This window comes from Littorina saxatilis, linkage group LG14 (assembly GCF_037325665.1).
Source record: "Littorina saxatilis isolate snail1 linkage group LG14, US_GU_Lsax_2.0, whole genome shotgun sequence".
Taxonomy (NCBI): domain Eukaryota; kingdom Metazoa; phylum Mollusca; class Gastropoda; order Littorinimorpha; family Littorinidae; genus Littorina; species Littorina saxatilis.
In genome coordinates, this window is record NC_090258.1 from 28,622,310 (window position 1) to 28,644,967 (window position 22,658).

Consider the following 22,658-nt stretch of genomic DNA (forward strand, 5'->3'; position numbering starts at 1 on the left):
GAAAGAAAGAGGGAGGAAGAGCGAGCGAGCGAGCGAGCGAGCGAGCGAGCGAGAGACAGAGAGAGAGAAAGAGGGAGGAAGAGAGAGATATATAAAGAGAGATAAAAAGAGATAAAAAGAGAGAGAGAGAGAGAGAGAGAGAGAGAGAGAGAAAGACAGAGAGAGAGAGAGAGAGAGAGAGACAGACAGAGACAGAGACAGAGACAGAGACAGAGAACCATCCCACAAAGAGAAACTTGAAAGCGTAATAATAACTGGCGAGCCCGGAGTGAGGACGATACTAGCTGTGGCTCTGACTCATAACCTTGACCGACTTATAGCATCCTGCTTAATACTAAAGACCGTGTTACATAGTCGTTTTTTTCGTTAGTTTCGTTCTGTTAATTCTGTCCGGTTGATTTTTCTTCTACTGGCCATTGTCATACTACAGACACAAGTGACAAGCATTTGCCAGGTATCATAATTATGTTCTTGCAGTAAATGTTTACTTAATTTGTGTTAGATGTACTTGACATCAAACTGCATTACAGTCGTATTACATAGTTTACATAATTTATCACCGGTTTCCTATCCGCTTGACTTAGATTTTACCATTTTCCATTCTTGTATCAATGTGGATTTTTTGTTTCTGTTAAAACACTGATTTTAAACAGACAGTTTAAAAGTGAGAGACTTTTAGTGCTTATGTTTGTCATGAGTGTCTGAGCTTTGAAGCAGCAGGAAATTGCGGCATTTTCTTCAAATAAACATGATGTCTGCAGTTGACACGCGCGCTCACATAAGAGAGAGAGAGAGAGAGAGAGAGAGAGAGAGAGAGAGAGAGAGAGAGAGAGAGAGAAAGAGAGAGAGAGCGAGATAGAGCGAGCGAGACAGAGAGAGAGAAAGAGGGAGGAAGCCGAGAGAGAGATAGATATAAAGAGAGAGAGAGAGAGATAAAGAGAGAGAGATAAAGAGAGAGAGAGAGAGAGGGAGGAAGAGAGAGAGAGCGAGCGAGAGACAGAGCGAGCGAGAAACAGAGAGAGAGAGAAAGAGGGAGGAAGAGAGAGAGATATAAAGAGAGAGAGAGAGAGAGAGAGAGAGAGAGAGAGATAAAGAGAGAGGAAGAGAGAGAGAGAGAGAAAGAAAGAGAGAGAGAGAGAGAGATGGAGGGGGGTGGAGAGAGAGTGAGTCAACCCGAAAAGAAAAGCCGGATAGCGATATTGACTTAAAAACTGTGTCAGTGTGGGTGAAAGACTACACGCTACCAGCCAGTATAAGGGCGGTGCGTGTGTGTGTTTTCGCCGTGAGAGCTTCGCTCATAACTTTTTTTAATTTTTTAATTTTTTTTATAGCATCATTGCTTGAGCATCTCGCGACGGCTACAATGTTAGACCTGTGTACGGGACGCTTTAAAACTGCTCGCAAAGGCAAAAGAAGTTTTGTTCAGGGAGAAGTCCTTACTTGTTCACTGCTATCCAGATAGTACTGGTTTTCCAGGTAGTACTGTAACACACGTGCCGGACAATTAAGGTGTTCATATGATTGGTTAATACACTGACACGGTTCTCACCCCTTTGAGAGGTCGTGGCCTACATAAAGTTAGTTCGTTTCGCAAATTAGCAAAAGTCCTCAAAAAAGTCGATAGTCACAGAGACTTTGTGTTCATAACAACCCAAAAACCAGAAGAAAAAGACCTGAGAGGCTACCTGGAGCTCTGCCTCACCTCTATGGTGACTGCTAGGCAGAAGCAGAGCCCCGAGGCTCTCATCAACTTATTAACGGATACCTACTGTTTTGTGACAAAAAATAAAGTGTCCGTCCCTAAACCAGACACCTATCTCATGGCCCTCAGCGCTCTCGCGGGGAGCAGAGATCTGTCGTCTGAGGAAATTCTCACAATTAAAAAATCACTGTAAGTCTGTTGTAATTCTGGACTCCCTAAATGGGGGGCAAAATAAAATAAAGCCAGCATAAATATATGATCGTCATTTGTCAACGGTATTAACTTAAACAAAGGGGACACACAGCTCGCAGGGAGGGAAGGGCATTGCCCCACCTTGCGGGCGTGTGCGTGTTTTTTTTTTTTTTTCCCTGATGGTTTTAAACTCCTGTTTTCGGATTACACAATAAACATGAAAACATGATTATATAAACGAGAGGATAGCTGTTTTCTCTCTCAGTTAATACTGCTAATGTGACGTCGCCTCCCCTGCGACTATTGTAGTGGCGGGGAGGTCGACGGACAACGCAGATAGATCTTTTTTATCCTATTTAAAATAAACAAATGCCGCATAGCAACTCATGCGTGCGTCAATGAAATGATGTATCCAAATGTTACTACCCTGTAGAAGATCAGTATTACGTTTTGCGCATGTTCTTTATATTTTTCTCACAATGTTGTCACTTTTAAACCTTCTAACAGGTGGTCCTGAGTTTTATCTTTTTCTTAACGAAACTAAAATTGAATTAAAAATCCATGTTTTTAATTGTCCTTCCCCTAGGAAGTCAACGCATATAAAGGAAAAATTATCCCCGAGTATATTTCTCATTGCGCCTTGAGTCGCCTTATGTGGTGAGATACGTGCGCGATATAAATCCTCGTAAATAAATAAAAAATAAAAATTGCCCCACCCCCCTCCCTTATTCATGGAGAGCGGGGCCGGGGTCCTATCACGGTCGGGATTGCTTGGTCTTGCCCTTTTCTTTCCCTCCTTTTCTTCTTTTAGCGTATCATCAACTCAGGTCCCTAAAAGGAAAATTTCCTGTGAGGACGTAAAGGACCCCCTTTTTTTTTTTACAAATTAGCAATTGTCCGGTCAGACATCATATGGTGCGGGTGTTAAATCTGTCAGTTTGCAAGAGAGATAATTCGAGTTTGTGAGACTTGTTGCATACAGTGGTAAATACCTGATTTTGATGACTTTGGTGATCTTTCTCAGACGGGAGGAATAGCAGAAAGGCAAGAAAATAAAAGTGAGTGATTTTGATTCTATTGATTGTGCCTATGATTAGGTTAGATTGAATAGATTAGATTGTGGAAGCAGGATTCCACCATGGAATACATTTAATTTATATGAGGGTTAACGTTGTCTGCACCATCTCAGAAAAACTATCATATTTTGATCTAAAAACATCATCTCGGTTATAATGTAGTATATAACAGAATAAAGCATGTCACATTAATTTATAGAACAAACAAACAAAAAATAATTTCGCTAGTATCGTGTACACTACATTGGGGTGTGCACGTTAAAGATCCCACGATTGACAAAAGGGTCTTTCCTGGCAAAATTGTATAGGCATATATAAAAATGTCCACCAAAATACCCGTGTGACTTGGAATAATAGGCCGTGAAAAGTAGGATATGCGCCGAAATGGCTGCGATCTGCTGGCCGATGTGAATGCGTGATGTATTGTGTAAAAAAACAAATCCATCTCACACGGAATAAATAAATCCCTGCGCCTTGAATATGTGCGCGATATAAATTGCATGCATAAAATAAAAAATGAAAAAGATAAAAAAAATGATAAATTAATCCCTGCGCTTAGAACTGTACCCACGGAATACGCGCGATATAAGCCTCATATTGATTGATTGATTGATTGATAGTATTTTGCGTGTGATATTTTCCGAGTGTGATAAAACAAGTTAGAATGACAATAAATCGGAAAGACTTAGTTAGGGTTAGAGTGGTAACGCACTTGCGCTCGGAAGCGAGAGGTTGCGAGTTCGACCCTGGGTCAGTGCGTTAGCAATTTTCTCCCCCCTTTCCTAACCTAGGTGGTGGGTTCAAGTGCTAGTCTTTCGGATGAGGCGAAAAACCGAGGTCCCTTCGTGTACACTACATTGGGGTGTGCACGTTAAAGATCCTACGATTGACAAAAGGGTCTTTCCTGGCAAAATTGTATAGGCATATATAAAAATGTCCACCAAAATACCCGTGTGACTTGGAATAATAGGCCGTGAAAAGTAGGATATGCGCCGAAATGGCTGCAATCTGCTGGCCGATGTGAATGCGTGATGTATTGTGTAAAAAAAATCCCATCTCACACGGCATAGATAAATCCCTGCGCCTTGAAAATGTGCGCGATATAAATTGCATAAAATAAAACATAAAATAAAAAATAAATAAATTTCTGCGCTTAGAACTGTACCCACGGAATACGCGCGATATAAGCCTCATATTGATTGATTGATTGAAAGACTTAGTTATCGTACAGTAACAACATGTCATTTAATTACTTGATTTTGGGATAGTTTCGGAGCAGTTTTGAAAAAAATTATTGCATGGGTTCAGTCTCGTTTTCACGTCCAAATCGTCAGAAAACTTTCCAAAATGTAAGACAAATTCTGCAGAGCAGCTGAGCTGCTCTTCACACAACTTTTCTGTCGGTGTCTGTGTGTCTGTTTATCTTTCTCTCTATGTCTCTGTTTCTCTGTCTCTCTCTTTCTCTGGCTCTCTCTCTCTCTTTGTCTGTCTGTCTGATTGTTTCTTTTTTGTCTCTCTTTCTGTCTGTCTGTCTGTCTGTCTGTCTGTCTGTCTGTCTGTCTGTCTGTAAAGCTGTCATAACTGTTCCTTTTATTTCTATCTCTTTCCTTGTTTTTGATTAGAATTTTGACTGTCTGCGGGATGAAAAAAAAGAGCATTTTAGCATTTCTTATTCTGTTAGTGTTAAGATAAAGATCAATTCAATTCAATTTAGTTCAATTCAATTCAATACAATTCTCTCTCCCTCATTCTCATTCTCATAAATCAGACTTAGTGTTTGTGTTATACTGCCTTGCTCTGCTGAGTGTGTGTGTCATACCGCTTTGCTCTGCTGAGTGTGTGTGTTTGTGTTAATTACGGTCTGTCTGTATATTCTTTTGTCTGTCCGTCTGTCACTCAAGGGTAAACCGGCACGGTTAGCCTAGTGGTAAGGCGTCCGCCCCGTGACCGGGAGGTCGTGGGTTCGAACCTCGGCCGGTGTCACGATTTCATCTTTCGCCTGTGTACATATTTCCCCCTCGATATTTACTCGAGACTTAAATGTTGTTTCCTGGTAAAATTAAGAAGGGAAATTATTTATGGACGAAAAGCATGTCAGTTTCTTGCATGTGAAGAAAATTGGTTGTGAAATTAAATAGATTTCACTCCCAAAATCGAATTCTTCGAAAACATGTACCGAGTGGTTACGTCTCTTGAGTAAGAAGGGAAACATTTTAGGATGAATCAAATTTTTAAGTTAAATAAAATAATTGGTTGGACAAATTTGGCCCCATGAATGTAAGGTACACAAGGTCGCTCATCAGTACTATCGAAGGGTGTTTTTTTGTTCAGTGTAGAGTTTATACTAGATCAACGAGGCCGAAAATCGAAATATCAACACGGCGAAAGATAAAAACGTCACACCGGGTCATACCTAAGACTTTAAAATTGGCAATCTAGTGGCTGATCCACATCCCATTTTGGTGCAATCCCATTTTTGCCGCCGTCCCATTTTTTGCCCCATCCCATTTTCGCGACATTTCACAAGCCAAGCGTCATTTTATAAAATTTATAATTTTGAATGATTAATGAGATGAGGATGATTATAATGATGATGCTATGGATTTCCAATTTGGATTGAGACTACGTGACAGGGCATTTTACTAACATGTCATAACAAAAGCGCGACATCCCATTTTGACACCATATCCCATTTGGCGGCCATGCCGTTTCACCGTATTCCATTTATCCCCCATCCCATTGTCGCGACATTTCACAAGCCAAGCGTCATTTTACTACCGTGTCATAACAATAGCGCGTCATCCCATTTTGACACCATCCCATTTGGCCGCCATCACATTTTTTATTTATTCTTCTTGCCAAGCCTCACTATACTACTATACTGCGTTATTCAACTAGGAAGACATTCCGTTTACGCCAAATTCCCTTTTTGCCACAATCCAAAATGTCGCGAAATAGAGATGGCGGCAAAATGGGATGACGGCAAAACGGCATGGCGACAAAATGGAATGTGGCGCTAGTGGTTTGACACGGTGGTAAAATGACACATGGCCTATGATATGTCGCAAAAATGGGATGGGGGCAAAATGGGATAACGGCCAAACGGGATTGCGCCAAAATGGGACGTGGAGCTAATGGTAGGCTACATGACATGGTGGTAAAATGACACTTGGCCTGTAAAATGTCGCAAAAATGGGATGGGGGCGAAATGGGCTAACGGCGAAACGGGATTGCGCCAAAATGGGATGTGGAGCTAATGGTACATGATATGGTGGTAAAATGACACTTGGCCTGAGAAATGTCGCCAAAATGGGATGGGGGCGAATTGGGATAACGGCGAAACAGGACTAATAGATACCTTGACTTGGGGTAGTGCGACTCTGTCACTGCTAGCTTTCCACTCGGAGGAAGCGACCGGAATTTCCCAACGATGGGACATCCTAGTAATGAATTTTTATTTTTTTTAATTCTTAAAATTAACAGAGTCGCGCTACCCCAAAAGTCAAGGAATTTCGTGTTTGTCCCTTGACTTTGGAGATGACAAGAAAATATCGGGCGCAAAAACGTGATTTGTAAAACTTTTCACAACATATGTCGCCTCGCGCCATGTATGTGATGAAACCATTCATATAGCTCTGCGGGAGCTCTGCACTTTTGGACGTCCCCATTTCACTGCTGTACAGCAAACATCGTCCCCAAATACCTGTTTGTTTCTAAAAAAAATCACGCTGGAGGTTGCATTTTATGTAATAACCTCCTGAAATGAGTTTTGACACTTTAGAATGGCATGTAAAATGACACATGGCCTATGAAATGTCGCAAAAATGGGATGGGGGCAAAATGGGATAACGGCCAAACGGGATTGCGCCAAAATGGGACGTGGAGCTAATGGTACATGACATGGTGGTAAAATGACACTTGGCCTGTAAAATGTCGCAAAAATGGGATGGGGGCGAAATGGGCTAACGGCGAAACGGGATTGCGCCAAAATGGGATGTGGAGCTAATGGTACATAATATGGTGGTAAAATGACACTTGGCCTGAGAAATGTCGCCAAAATGGGATGGGGGCGAATTGGGATAACGGCGAAACAGGACTAATAGATCCCTTGACTTGGGGTAGTGCGACTCTGTCACTGCTAGCTTTCCACTCGGAGGAAGCGACCGGAATTTCCCAACGATGGGACATCCTAGTAATGAATTTTTTTTTTTTTTTAATTCTTAAAATTAACAGAGTCGCGCTACCCCAAAAGTCAAGGAATTTCGTGTTTGTCCCTTGACTTTGGAGATGACAAGAAAATATCGGGCGCAAAAACGTGATTTGTAAAATTTTCCACAACATATGTCGCCTCGCGCCATGTATGTGATGAAACCATTCATATAGCTCTGCGAGCTCTGCACTTTTGGACGTCCCCATTTCACTGCTGTACAGCAAACATCGTCCCCAAATACCTGTTTGTTTCTAAAAAATCACGCTGGAGGTTGCATTTTATGTAATAACCTCCTGAAATGAGTTTTGACACTTTAGAATGGCATTTAACGCTCATTGAAGTTTTAACAAACTTTCTAACACCTAAAACATTCATAGCACCGATAACGTAATTGTAGCTCTGCACTTTGTGTACACATACGTCCCCATTTCACTGCTGTACAGCAAACATCGTCCCCAAATGCCTGTTTTTCTAAAAATCACGCTGGAGGTTGCATTTTATGTAATAACTTCCTGAAATGAGTTTTCACACTTTAAAATGGCATTTAACGCTCATTGAAGTTTTAAGAAACTTTCTAACACGTAAAACAAAAGAGACCCCAAATGCCTGTGTTTTGAGCAAGATGGCATTTTGATACACAGCCGACCCCAAATGACTGTAAAACCACCTATGTGTGTGTGTGTGTTCGTGTGTGTGTGTGTGTGTTTGATTTGATTTGATTGAATTGTGTGTGTGTGTGTGTGTGTGCGCGCGCGCGCGTGCGTGTGTGTGTGTGTGGATGTGTATGTGTGTGCGTGTGTGTGTGTGTTTGTGTGTGCGTGTGCGTGTGTGTGTGTGTGTGACAGATCCACTGCTGGGCAATACACGGTTACCTGGTGGAAATCACGTCTTCCAGTGAGAACACCTTTGTCGCAGACCTGCTGACTTTAGGTGAGTACATAAACTTATGAAAAAGGAAGGTCACCGGATATACACTCAGGAGCACAAAAAGTTAAGGGTATTTTTTCAGTGGTATAGCCCAGCATTTGTTTCGTCAAAAATATGCGTGTATTTGAAGATCAGTCTTTCTTTTGCTCAAAAAATGTGTTTCTTTGATCTGAACAATATTTGGGTATGACGTCACAGGTCCTTGACCACGCCTACCCTCAAAAATGGCGTTTTTTGACGGCATGATTCACTTTCACTTTGAAAGATTGTTTCTTAAACTTTGCCGGATGCCCCTTTTGACTACACACTCCCGACGATGCGGGTTTGTCTGAACCCATACATTTGAAAGAGGGTTTTTACCGTTTATTCCTCTAACGACGATGCGGGTTTGTCTGAACCCATACATTTGAAAGAGGGTTTTTACCGTTTATTTCTCTAACGACGGGGTGGGTTCAGGGAAACCCACAGCGCTACTTCAGTGGTTGCATCAAGTTTCTCCCTTCACCGACCTCTTGCAGGGGAGGGAGACGGGGAGGGAGAGGGGGAGGGAGAGGGGGAGGGAGAGACTGAGAGAGACTGAGAGACTAAGAAAGAGAGAGAGAGAGAGAGACTAAGAAAGAGAGAGAGAGAGACTAAGAAAGAGAGAGAGAGAGAGACTAAGAAAGAGAGAGAGAGACTAAGAAAGAGAGAGAGGGAGACTAAGAAAGAGAGCGAGAGAGAGTCTAAGAAAGAGAGTGAGAGACTAAGAAAGAGAGAGAGAGAGACTAAGAAAGAGAGAGAGGGAGACTAAGAAAGAGAGAGAGAGAGACTAAGAAAGAGAGAGAGACTAAGAAAGAGAGAGAGAGATAGACTAAGAAAGAGAGAGAGACTAAGAAAGAGAGAGAGACTAAGAAAGAGAGAGAGAGAGTTTCTACCACAGACATGTATACATAAATGTACATACATACATACGCACGCACGCACGCACAGACAGACAAAAGTTAGCATCGCATAGGCTACACTTCGTGAGCCAAAAATCACTGGTTCACATGGTTCCTACATAATCTAACTTTTAAAGCTGGTTCTTGTGTGTCTGTGTGTATGTTTGTATGATGACGATAGGACCCGAAACGGCTGCACGGACTGAGACAGGAATTGCAGAGAATGTTCTTTGCCACTCGAGTCGTGTCATAGGGTACTTTTGGAATAGCAAATTTGAAAGGATTCTTCAAAAAACGGCGGAAAACATTATATACCCTGTGAGCTATCGAGGATCCTCCCCGTCTGGGCTGTCGAAACATGGTCTTGTTAAAAGACGTTTTCAAATGCGGTTAACGGGGAGATACACTCGAAGCACTCATTAGCGAAGTTATGTTGCCAAATCATCAAAGACCAACATTTCAATTCACTACACGGATCGATGCACGGCACAGTCGAAACAGATGTGACTTTCACACGACCGAAGACTACTTACTAGCAGACTAGCAGACGACAAGATCTAAATATTTAGATCAGTGAGAGCAATCCGTTGAAGAACAGTTACTCCGCTTATTCGTCTTCAGTTAAGCTTATTTCCCCTGCCATAAGTTTCCTTGCAGATCTGCAGTCGCGTAGTGAAATGAACTAGTGTCATCGGAAGATTCTTCTCAGTCAATGATCAAACCACAGTAAGTTCTATGCTGACAAAAGTCACTTTCGGACAACACGACGATTGACTTAATTTATGAGCCCAAAGGTAACAATATCGACAAGAATGTACGCATTTGACATTAAATGAAACATTCATAGACAGTTTCCAACTCACCAGATCTGCCAAAGAGCCGTCATTCGTGAAAAAAACGATGATTTTAATCAGACAGGTATCGGAAACAAGTCTTGGTCACCTGCGTTATTCCTTCCGAGGCGACGTGACGGCGCCACATTTGTTTGTTTATGGCTGTTTATCGCGAAACAACACAGTTGAAATTTGTGTGTAAAATACCACAAATGTGTGGTGAATCAGTTCGTCATCTGCGTTTCGATGGTAATTCAGTCAGATTGGAGTTACTTTGAATCGAAGGCGAGGGTAACCTGCGTTATTTGTGTGACGGCGTGAACAAATTTGATTGCAATATTTTATACAGAAAGTAACTTTCAATCATTCTGGCTCAGACTTGTAGATCTGTTATGCAGTGTTTTGGTAGTGTATCTGCTTTTCTGCTATGAAGCTCATTTGGAGTGATACGCTGATCGAAGTGGGGTACCCTATGTGGGACATCAGCCGTATGCAGATTACGCCTCAGAACACTCTCGCATTTCACAAAGACAACAATAATTTGCAACATTTCAAGAACTGCATCAGTTTTATTAGATACTATTTCAACAAAAACAGCACAAACACGACTATTATCAACAACACAGAACGGGAGGTAAAAGTCTTCAAAGACGCACTAAGTGTGCGTTCCCATTTTTGGACGCCATTTTTGCTAGCATTTTCACAGTAAATCTTAATATTTCCATATCTATTGAATGATTTTGGTATTTTCTTTGATTGTGCCGATTCTCCTATCTCTCTGGCATGTACTGGGTGCTTTGTGACCAGTTTCTCCCCTAGACTGTATTGAAAAAATGCGTCCGTGTGAGCTGACCCCCACTTGTGACCAGTAGCAAAGAACAACTCAAATAGAAGACGCTTTTTTTTTGGAACCTCCATCTCTTCCAAAGCGTCATGCAATCTTTCACGTCAAAGAAAAGAAACGTCACTTTAAAGACTGTAGTGTGGTGACGTGTTATTTTTGAAACCTCTTCCAAGTGAAACAGCAGGCGCAAAAGGGCTTCCACAATGACGTTTGTCTCGGTGACTTTGGCATCATAAGAAGTGGAAAATCAGGTCCCTGCCAGACTAGTTTGACACGACCTCGATATCCACACGTGTGGTTTGAACGATATTGTTATCTCATGAGTGGTCTCTCTCACGTAGGGGAAGGGCTCCTAATATGGACCGCCTCCTAATATGGACCACCTTGTGTTCTGACAAACTAACGGCGCAAGAGCGCTCAAAAAAGTTTTATTCGCTGTATTCACCCTCTCTGGATAACTTGCACATGTCAAAACAGTTGCAGAAACAGAAATCTCAAAACCGTTAGGCTTTTTCTCTTTTTACATTTAGTCAAGTTTTGACTAAATGTTTTAACATAGAGGGGGGAATCGACACGAGGGTCGTGGTGTATGTGTGTGTGTGTGTGTGTGTGTCTGTCTGTCTGTGTGTGTGTGTAGAGCGATTCAGACTAAACTACTGGGCCGATCTTTATGAAATTTGACATGAGAGTTCCTGGGTATGATATCCCCGGATGGTTTTTTTCTTTTTTTCGATAAATACCTTTGATGACGTCATATCCGGCTTTTTGTAAAAGTTGAGGCGGCACTGTCACACCCTCATTTTTCCATTAAATTGATTGAAATTTCGGCAAAGAATTTTCGACGAAGGCCGGGGTTTGGTATTGCATTTCAGCTTGGTGGCTTAAAAACTAATGAGTGAGTTTGGTCATTAAAAATCGGAAACTTGTAATTAAAATTATTTTTTTTATTAAACGATCCAAAAACAATTTCATCTTATTCTTCGTCATTTTCTGATTCCAAAAACATATACATATGTTATATTTGGATTAAAAACAAGCTCTGAAAATTAAAAATATAAAAATTATGATCAAAATTAAATTTCCGAAATCGTTTTAAAAACTATTTCATCTTATTCCTTGTCGGTTCCTGATTCCAAAAACATATAGATATGATATGTTTGGATTAAAAACACGCTCAGAAAGTTAAAACGAAGAGAGGTACAGGAAAGCGTGGTATGAAGCACAGCGCAATCGCTACCGCGCCAAACAGGCTCGTCACTTTCACTGCCTTTTGCACTAGCGGCGGACTACGTTCAGTTTCATTCTGTGAGTTCCACAGCTTGACTAAATGTAGTAATTTCGCCTTATACGCGACTTGTTTTCACTTTTGGCAGCGTTCACTCAGAATTTTGTTTTCTTTGGTCTGGATCCACTACCAGTAACTCTTCCTTATCTTCTCCAGTGTTTTCAGCCGCGATTATCTCCCTTCCTCCGTGTGGCGTCAATCCATATTCCCGTTACTTCGTTACTATTTTTAGAAGGTCACTGCACGTTACTATTTTTAGAAGGTCTCCAGTGTTTTGCGCGTTTATCTCCTTTCCTTCGTGCGCCGGCGCAGCCTGGTATTCGGCTCTACTTCTTCCCGGCGACTAGTGTCTGTGTGTCTGTCTGTCTGTGTGTCTGTGTGTCTGTGCGCGATGCACGGCCAAAGTTCTCGATGGATCTGCTTCAAATTTGGTGGGCATATTCAGGTACACCCGGGACACAACCTGGTCGATGAGATATTTCAACACGTGCTCTCAGCGCGCAGCGCTGAACCGATTTTGTTTTTTGTGCTGTACCGATTTTGGTTTTTTTGTCTGGATCCACTACCAGTAACTCTTCCTTATCTTCTCCAGTGTTTTTAGCCGCGATTATCTCCCTTCCTCCGTGCGGTGCGCTGGCAAGGCCGGCGTACACCCGGCATAGCCCCCGGCGCAGCCGGGTATTTGGATCGACTTCTTCCCGGCGCAGCCGTACCCGGCGAAGCGGGTATTCATCTAAGCTAGTGTAGTATACTATATACTATAGTTATATACTAGATGAATACCCACTTCGCCGGGTACGGCTGCGCCTAAAACGGACTCGTTTCTGTCCACAGCCAAAGCTTTCATCACACAAAAATTGCTATATATGACAGCTAAAACCGTATTTGTTACATTTTAGCAGTGTTGACCGGCCCCGAGTTTCTACTGCAAAGAAAACATAATAGCAAAATCTCAAAGTATGTGCAAGTCCCCTAATATGGACCACCTTCAACAAATCGAAGAAAATAAAAGCTAAAGGCTATTTTTGGCTCACGAAGTGTAGCCTATGCGATCGTAACTTTGTCTGTCTGTGCGTGCGTGCGTATGTGCATGCGTGCGTGCGTGCGTGCGTTTGTATGTCTGTGGTAGAAACTTTAACATTTCGTCATTTGAAGACGTCACATTATGGCGTAAGAGGGTTAGACGTCACGCGAAGGAATGTCTCGGTCATTGTTATTTTGAGCGGGCCGAGACTAGTTGGCAGTCGTGTCTGTAAGTAGGCTATACAGCATGAATTCCCTTCTTTGTCTCTGTTAATCCAGGGAGAAAATATCCAGCGATATTTCTCCGTAGGCCTAAAGTTCGGCCATGACCTAGGCAAAATAACTTGCGCAGCCGCAGAAACAAGAAAATGGAAATCTTATGAAGCCGTCATCAACACGATCACAATGATTGCAGAAGCAAACTCTGTACCTACACGACCGAGACACAAGACTGATTATTTCACAGCTGCAAAGGGTAAGCTTACTCACGTCAGGTCTTCACTGACAAGCTAGGAACAGGCGGAAAATTCCAAACAAAAGTAAATGACGTCAAAGTCTCTTTCGCTTTGCGTGTAACTTTGTCATGACGTCTTTTTGTGACGAAAGTATACGCGACAATTTGTTCGCTTCCGGTGTCATTTTAGACTGAAAAGCAACTCAAAAGAAGGAGCTAAGCCTCTGTCTTGAAACAGCTGAAACACTCTTTTGGATTGCCGTTTCAATGTTAACCAAAAAGTTAAAGAAAAAAACAAGGTTCAGTTGCGAACTGACAGCGGATTGAGCATTTATTCCAGTTGATGAAGGTATGATTGAAGCTTTATTCTCTCCGTCAACCAACAAGATTTGATTTGTAGCAGACGAAAAACAAAGTGTGCGTTTTTCCTGTCTTGTGAAGGCGATTATGTCGTTATAAGTTATCTGTACGTTGTAATGACATTTCAAAACAAAATTTAGCTTTGATGCGTCACGGGATAATAAGCTTATACGTTTTTATCCGTGGAATTGTTTTTTTCGTCTCGGCAGGGTGAATGAATTCATTATGTCTTTTCCGGAACTGGACAAAACTGGCCTTGCCAAGACTGAAACAAAATATAGTTCTACAACTTCTAGGCTTGGGTTGATTGCCCATGGTGAATTTCCAATGATTTGTTGCCACATCCCATGACAAATTCTCTTTACTTTGGTCATGCCATATATACGTTACAGTTCCGTCCATCCATGGTATCGCGTGATATTTTGTCTCGACGGGGTGAAAGAATATAATGACGTCACTCTCGGCAGAGCCTCGAGTGACGTCATCATATTCATTGACCCAGTCTCGACAAAATATCAGGCGATACCATGGATGGACGGAGCTGTAACTTATACATACAGCATGACTTCCCTTCTTTGTCTCTGTTAATCTAGGGAGAAAATATCCAGCGATATTTCTCCGTAGGCCTAAAGTTCGGCCATGACCTAGGCAAAATAACTTGCGCAGCCGCAGAAACAAGAAAATGGAAATCTTATGAAGCCGTCATCAACACGAACACAATGATTGCAGAAGCAAACTCTGTACCTACACGACCGAGACACAAGACTGATTATTTCACAGCTGCAAAGGGTAAGCTTACTCACGTCAGGTCTTCACTGACAAGCTAGGAACAGGCGGAAAATTCCAAACAAAAGTAAATGACGTCAAAGTCTCTTTCGCTTTGCGTGTAACTTTGTCATGACGTCTTTTTGTGACGACAGTATACGCGACAATTTGTTCGCTTCCGGTGTCATTTTAGACTGAAAAGCAACTCAAAAGAAGAAGCTAAGCCTGTGTCTTGAAACAGCTGAAACAGTCTTTTGGATTGCCGTTTCAATGTTAACCAAAAAGTTAAAGAAAAAAACAAGGTTCAGTTGCGAACTGACAGCGGATTGAGCATTTATTCCTGTTGATGAAGGTATGATTGAAGCTTTATTCTCTCCGTCAACCAACAAGACTAGATTTGTAGCAGACGAAAAACAAAGTGTGCGTTTTTCCTGTCTTGTGAAGGCGATTATGTCGTTATAAGTTATCTGTACGTTGTAATGACATTTCAAAACAAAATTTAGCTTTGATGCGTCACGGGATAATAAGCTTATACGTTTTTATCCATGGAATTGTTTTTTTCGTCTCGGCAGGGTGAATGAATTCATTATGTCTTTTCCGGAACTGGACAAAACTGGCCTTGCCAAGACTGAAACAAAATATAGTTCTACAACTTCTAGGCTTGGGTTGATTGCCCATGGTGAATTTCCAATGATTTGTTGCCACATCCCATGACAAATTCTCTTTACTTTGGTCATGCCATATATACGTTACAGTTCCGTCCATGCATGGTATCGCGTGATATTTTGTCTCGACGGGGTGAAAGAATATAATGACGTCACTCTCGGCAGAGCCTCGAGTGACGTCATCATATTCATTGACCCAGTCTCGACAAAATATCAGGCGATACCATGGATGGACGGAGCTGTAACTTATACAGCATGACTTCCCTTCTTTGTCTCTGTTAATCTAGGGAGAAAATATCCAGCGATATTTCTCCGTAGGCCTAAAGTTCGGCCATGACCTAGGCAAAATAACTTGCGCAGCCGCAGAAACAAGAAAATGGAAATCTTATGAAGCCGTCATCAACACGAACACAATGATTGCAGAAGCAAACTCTGTACCTACACGACCGAGACACAAGACTGATTATTTCACAGCTGCAAAGGGTAAGCTTACTCACGTCAGGTCTTCACTGACAAGCTAGGAACAGGCGGAAAATTCCAAACAAAAGTAAATGACGTCAAAGTCTCTTTCGCTTTGCGTGTAACTTTGTCATGACGTCTTTTTGTGACGAAAGTATACGCGACAATTTGTTCGCTTCCGGTGTCATTTTAGACTGAAAAGCAACTCAAAAGAAGGAGCTAAGCCTCTGTCTTGAAACAGCTGAAACACTCTTTTGGATTGCCGTTTCAATGTTAACCAAAAAGTTAAAGAAAAAAACAAGGTTCAGTTGCGAACTGACAGCGGATTGAGCATTTATTCCTGTTGATGAAGGTATGATTGAAGCTTTATTCTCTCCGTCAACCAACAAGACTAGATTTGTAGCAGACGAAAAACAAAGTGTGCGTTTTTCCTGTCTTGTGAAGGCGATTATGTCGTTATAAGTTATCTGTACGTTGTAATGACATTTCAAAACAAAATTTAGCTTTGATGCGTCACGGGATAATAAGCTTATACGTTTTTATCCGTGGAATTGTTTTTTTCGTCTCGGCAGGGTGAATGAATTCATTATGTCTTTTCCGGAACTGGACAAAACTGGCCTTGCCAAGACTGAAACAAAATATAGTTCTACAACTTCTAGGCTTGGGTTGATTGCCCATGGTGAATTTCCAATGATTTGTTGCCACATCCCATGACAAATTCTCTTTACTTTGGTCATGCCATATATACGTTACAGTTCCGTCCATCCATGGTATCGCGTGATATTTTGTCTCGACGGGGTGAAAGAATATAATGACGTCACTCTCGGCAGAGCCTCGAGTGACGTCATCATATTCATTGACCCAGTCTCGACAAAATATCAGGCGATACCATGGATGGACGGAGCTGTAACTTATACACATGCAGACCACAGGCACTCGTCACGAGGTGGGCGTGGCCTATGGCTGTCACTTGTGATGGACGGGGGGTCTTTTCTTATGGTTTATACATTGTAATAGTAGTAGTACTGAGAGCGCACAGGCCCCGCCCACTTTGATCCCGACCCGATCGTGACGAGTGCCTGTGATGCAGACAGACAGATCTAGATCTAGTGTCTCGCTTTCTTGCACAGTGTCACCTATGCTTACTGTGTGTGTGTGTGTGTGTGTGTGTGTGACGGAGTGATTGAGTTTGTGTTACTGTTTGTCGATTTCTTACGTGAGCCTTGAAGGCTTCGCCTCTTGTCATTAATTCATTAAGAAGCTTGCTGGAAATAACCTATAACTAGCCCTCGAGACTGTTTAAACAAAATGCAACAAAAAGTCTTCTTTTCGTGGAAGTTGATAATTTCACTTATTTTCACTCTGTTTTTGATAAGCTTCTTTAGTTTCCTGGTGTGCTTCAAATAATGCTCTCATCAACCCGAAACAGATAATCTAGAGCATATTTTAATTAGGCTGACTTGTACACTAAGTTGTATCATGTTATTTTGAAATATAGGGGGCCTTTTACAGTGATTCGTGAAGGCCGCTTCACTGGTCCATATTAGGCCCTTTGTGATTTTTTCTGTATTTAATTTTTGCTGAATGTCTATCAAAGCTATTTCTCTCTAATTAGGCCTAACGGTTAACCTAAGAGAGAAGGACTACCAAACACAAAATGAAACTTCTTCGCAAGAAAACAAGCTAGTTATCAGCATGAAACAAAAAGTGGTCCATATTAGGAGCCCTTCCCCTACATGTAGGATAAAACCTATTTTCTCATTTTTATTCCAGCCACATCTCCTAGGATGAGCACAGTTGAAACACGGCGTAACTGTTTATACTCCGAGTATTTTGCACGCAACGCATGGATTGGACTGACTGACCGCGAGAGCGAGTCACATTTCAAATGGTCAAGCTCTCGTAATGCGGCAGGCTACACCAACTGGATGACTTCTCAACCAGACAACGCTGGTTCCATCGAACACTGCGTGGAACTCTACAACGGGGCTGATCGGCGATGGAGGTCTGTCTGGAACGATAATGTATGCCAGTGCTTAAGGGCATTCGTTTGCGAAAAATAGTAAGTGTGTATTGACTGTTCGTCTCAGCCTCTCTGTCTATCTGCTTGTCTGTCTGTCTGTCTGTCTGTCTGTCGGTCAGTCTGTTGCGCCCGGGCCAAGTGCGTGTGAGCAAAACTTGCATCTTAAAGCAGCAAAATAAGAACTGGATATATTAATTGAACTGAGTTGAAGGATAGTTTTCGTTTCTTTTGTGAAGAGAACAGGGCGTGCATGTATTTCTTTTCAAGCTTTGATTTGACTGCATGTATTCCAGATCACTAGGATCGAGAGGGATCCGGAGAGAGCGCCATGCGAGTGTGTGTGTGTGTTTATATGTGCGTGTGTGTGTGTGTTTATGTGTGTGTGTGTGTTTATGTGTGTGTGTGCGGGCCGCGGGCGGACGTGTGTGTGTGTACATGCATGTGCGTCTGTGTACGCACGAGTTTATACGCACGTGTGTTTATTTAGTTTTGTGTAACAGCGGGTTAGTGCTTACATTTAACCCAGGTTATCTGTACAGTAGCTATGATTTGCTGCATGTGGTTGTTGTTTTCCAGGCCGACTGGCTACTAGCCATTGATGATGCAACTGACACCCAAACACGTGTCGAGTCACTGCATGATGGCCTCCAACTCGTCTTTTCAAATAAAAGATGTGGGCACTGAACTTGAATTTGTGTTAATTCTTGAATACATGACCTGATGCTTGGCCAGATCTGTGACGGCGAGTCGATTTTATTTTGGATTTTTTATTTGTACTAATTTATGTTATCTTATTTCTTTTTTCTTTTGTTTTACACGGGTTTTTTGGGTTTTTTTTCACGGGAAAGGCTGTGCTTTTTCGTCTGATATAGGCATATTGGTCGAACATGATTACTGCGAGAGAGCTTGTTATTCCAGAATATGCTACAAGCACTGTTTACTCAGAACAGAGAGAGATATATAGAGAGAGGATAACAACATAAAGGGTCTGTACAATGATGTTATAAGGCCGGGATGGGGGGGGGGGGGGGGGGGGGGGACAGACATAAAAAGTATAAAGACAGAGAGACAGGGACAGAGAACGACAGAACGACTCAGAGAGAACCAATAGATAGATATAAAGGCACTCAAAACAAATGAATCTTTTTCTGTTTATTGCTCTAATGTTTAAAGCATTTCCTGATTACAAATTAAGAATATCACGAATAAGAATGCACAGAGCAGCGCAAATTATGTTCTTCAAAGCTTTATGGTGACATAATTATATGGCACACACACACACACGCAAAACAGTGAAATTAACTCTTTTCGGACATAAAAGTTGATTAAGCATACAGTCATACTATCATCCTCCGAAACATTAAAAGAAGACACGAGTGCCTTATGCATCCTCTCTCACACAACTCTCTCTCCCTCTCTATCTATCTCTCCCTCTCTCAAACACACACAACTCTCTCTCTCTCAGTCACACACACAACTCTCTCTCTTTCTCTCTGTATCTCTCTCACACACACACACACACACACACACACACACACATTCTCTTTATCTCTCAAAAGATTAATGATACAGAACTTAACCATCTCACAACTACCACAGCCAGCAGTTGCCATTGTCAAAACATCAATTAAAAACTAAATGAAGCAGAAAAATAAAGCTACCAATAAATAGTTCATAATTTTAAAACGTTTTGACGTGTGTGTGTGTGTGTGTGTGTGTGTGTGTGTGTGTGTGTGTGTGTGTGTGTGTGCATTCCTCCTCTCTTTTTTTTTTAACCACAATTGAGAAAATGAAGATGATATGGCACATGTCTTACTTTGCAATATCCCACTAAACAAACATATTCGCTAGCCAGGGAACTACAGCTTTAATACAACATTCAGTTGAAACATTACATTGAATCAACGGTTCTTTTAAACTGCAATATTAATTCAATGTACATAACATACTAAATTGAATGTATGGTGCTACTAAACTACAAATGTCATTAATCGTCCACAGGACCTAGATAACATTTCCACTGCATATCTTCTACGTGGTAGTGAACAGCACTATGAATGAGCGTGTATTCTCTGAAAATCAAAAAGTGCACACTATTTATTCTAGATCAGTATTGTGATTGGCAGTTAAAATCTTCGGCAAAAAGAACCGATCTGAAGCATATGCAAAAGTCTGAGTATAATATGAAAGCAACATACATGGTTTTACCATACGCTCCCACACAGATTAGATTTGAGATTCAAAGCAGCTGAAGTGAGCTGGAAGCTTACAATATGTCTTTATGCATGCATATGAACAATGAGAAAAAACTATTTCTCTATGCATGCATATGAACAATGAGAGAGAAAAAACGATCACACAAAGGAATGTCCAGAACAAATAAACAAGCACAGATTCTGATTATCTTTGTACTTTTGAAATAAAAGAATGTTGTAGAAAGAAAAGCAGAATTCACCCAACATATCCTCTCTTCCCAGAACAATTAAATATACATACAAACTTTCACTGCCATTACATGTGTAGTAATTGTGAAACTGTAAATCGGTTCATGCATATGAATAATAAATACAAAGAAAAACAGAATCAACCCAACACACACCCCCCACCCCCATCCCCCCGCCCCTCCAGAACATTGGCATATAACCATGCAAACCAATATGCTCTGATTGGCATTGACACGAATACTTGTAAAGCTTAGTCTGCAAATCAAAAGAAATTATATCTATATGTATGGCCTTACAAAACTTCAACATTAATTTTCGTTGGAGCATGTGTTGAATCGTACGCTCTCACCGGAAGATGTACATGAGTATTTTCAGCATAGTGTGATACGTCACACTCCATTCCCCATTTGCCAATTTCTACTCAAGCAGAAAACAACACAAATAATCGCTAGGAACCTGCTCAACCATCTTGCATGCATGAGCAGTGAGTTTGCCCTTCAAGAACACTAGTGGCTTTTTAAGACATTAATCCATTACGCTAACAAAGATCCCACTCTGCACTGTCAGAAAGAAGCCAGAAGATTGAGGTGGAATAACTACATTTTAACATCTTCTGCTTTTAGCTACCTTAATCAACAGGTTTAAAACTAATCCTTAGTCTAGTTTTCTCTCCATGTCTTGTAATTTATTTACTTTAAATACCTTCAGCTTTAAGCAACCAGCAATCAACCGTTTTTAAAACAAATCATTATTGTTGTTATCTGTGTGTCTTAAGTTTTCTTTTTCTTTAAACACCTATAATTGTATTCCCCAGCCAGCATCAATCAATTAAAACTAATCATTATTCTAGTTTTCTGTGCGGTTCTGACATTTTCTTTTTTCTTAAAACACCTTCAACTTAGAGTCACCTGAGCAACTAATCATTATTCTAGTTTTCTGTACATGTTAAAGAGATCCAAGGACTCCCTCAGCAGACATTTAGGGGGTCCCAAGCCCAGGAGGACCTTTTTGAAGTTTTGTGAGACCTTCAATAAAGTGGACTTTGTAAAAACGGTTACATGTATTTACTCCGAAACTTCACATCGGCACAGATATTTTTTCTTTAAACATCTTCAGCTGAGACCTTTAAAAAAGTGTAATTTGTAATATCGGTTACATTTACTCCGAAACTTCACATCGGTACAGATATTTATTTCTTCGAACATGTACATCTTCAGTTTTAAACCACCAGCAACAAATCATTATTCTAGTTTTCTGTGTGTATCTTAAAATGTTTCGATTTTCTTTAAACACCTTCAGCTTTAAGCCACAAAGGCAAAGGCGGGATGCAAGAAGTCTTTTGGCACCAGACCGATCTTTCCTTGTACCTCTCCCACCCACCATCTCTCGGCATCAAAATCACGACTCAGCACGTGAACCATCTCCCCTTCTTTGAACGACAGCTCCTTGCTCGTATCAGCATCACAGTCCCACTTCCCGAAGTAGACGTTCTCAAAGTCTTCGTCGCGGTCCATAAACGGCTTCCTCAGCTGCGGAACTCTCAACGCTGCCCCTCCTCTCCCTGGCAACGGTGGGGGGTTGCTTGGCAACGGCGGAGGAGGATCCGCACTGCTTGGACGCCGCTCCGGAATCGGAGGAGGAACAGACTGGGGGATGGGGGGGAGGTCAGCTTTCGGGGGTGGGGAAGGTGCGGGTTCTGAAGATGAAGGAATTTGGGGAACCTCTCGGCGACGGTTTCCGGGCGGTAACGGCGGAGGTCCTGCCGTTTTTTCCAAGTCTGTTGTTGATGTCGCGTCATCGTACAGGTCTTCAGGGTCTTCTGCTACACTGGGTTTTGGCGGTGGTTTGACAACAGGGGTAGCCGGTGGTTTGGAAACCGGGGCAGGCGGAGGTTTGGTCTCGACAATGTTATCGGGACCGCATTCTTCATAAATGTCCTCTGGATCGTCAAATTCTTCCTCTTTGGGCGGGGGCGGTGGGAAGTTTCCGCCCGAATCGCTGTCATGACCGACATCCTCATACGTTTCTGTAATGACAAGACGTGTTCTAACATGTACTCTACCGTGTGTTCCAACACCTGTTCTAATAATTAAGCATATTTACAAAGCGCGGACAAACAAACACATCTGTCAATACGTTTTGCATTGGTAATGACAAGATGTGTTTTACATGCAACACGTGTTCTTATATTGATTTCCACAGTGCAGACATAAACAATGGCACATCTGTCAACTCAGACACTGAAACAAAGACAACTTTGAACACAGACTCACACTACTGTATCAGCTTCAAGGCGTTGATGTACATTCCTTCTGCTTAACCAGAGTTCACCACCACCAGAGCTGGTAAGGCTTTTATTTACACAGGATAAAAGCATCCTTCAACTTTAATGCAAGCGGGCATATCCACAGCATGGTTGCTTTAATTTCCCCTCAGAGTGGACATTTGTGTGTGTGTTTCTTTCCAATTAATTTTG

General features: G+C 41.7%; 2 protein-coding genes across 3 annotated transcripts in view; one reads left to right on the plus strand and one right to left on the minus strand.

Annotated features, from left to right (window-relative positions):
* LOC138947502 (perlucin-like protein) overlaps window positions 1-18,423 on the plus strand; it is a 47,480-nt gene extending 29,057 nt beyond the window's left edge. Inside the window, exons 4-6 of one of the 2 annotated variants that reach the window (XM_070318982.1) lie at window positions 8,026-8,110; window positions 17,489-17,777; window positions 18,315-18,423. In XM_070318982.1, coding sequence (XP_070175083.1) covers window positions 8,026-8,110; window positions 17,489-17,777; window position 18,315 — 375 coding nt within the window. In that variant the 3' untranslated portion in view covers window positions 18,316-18,423. Of the gene's footprint in view, window positions 1-8,025; window positions 8,111-17,488; window positions 17,779-18,314 lie in introns of those variants that run through there. The other variant, XM_070318983.1, reaches the window with a different exon arrangement.
* Window positions 18,424-18,875: 452 nt separating this feature from the next.
* LOC138947504 (src kinase-associated phosphoprotein 2-like) overlaps window positions 18,876-22,658 on the minus strand; it is a 29,708-nt gene continuing 25,925 nt past the window's right edge. The window contains exon 8 of the mRNA XM_070318985.1: window positions 18,876-22,208. Within this exon, the coding sequence (XP_070175086.1) occupies window positions 21,484-22,208 (725 nt within the window). The 3' untranslated portion in view covers window positions 18,876-21,483. The remainder of the gene's footprint in view (window positions 22,209-22,658) is intronic.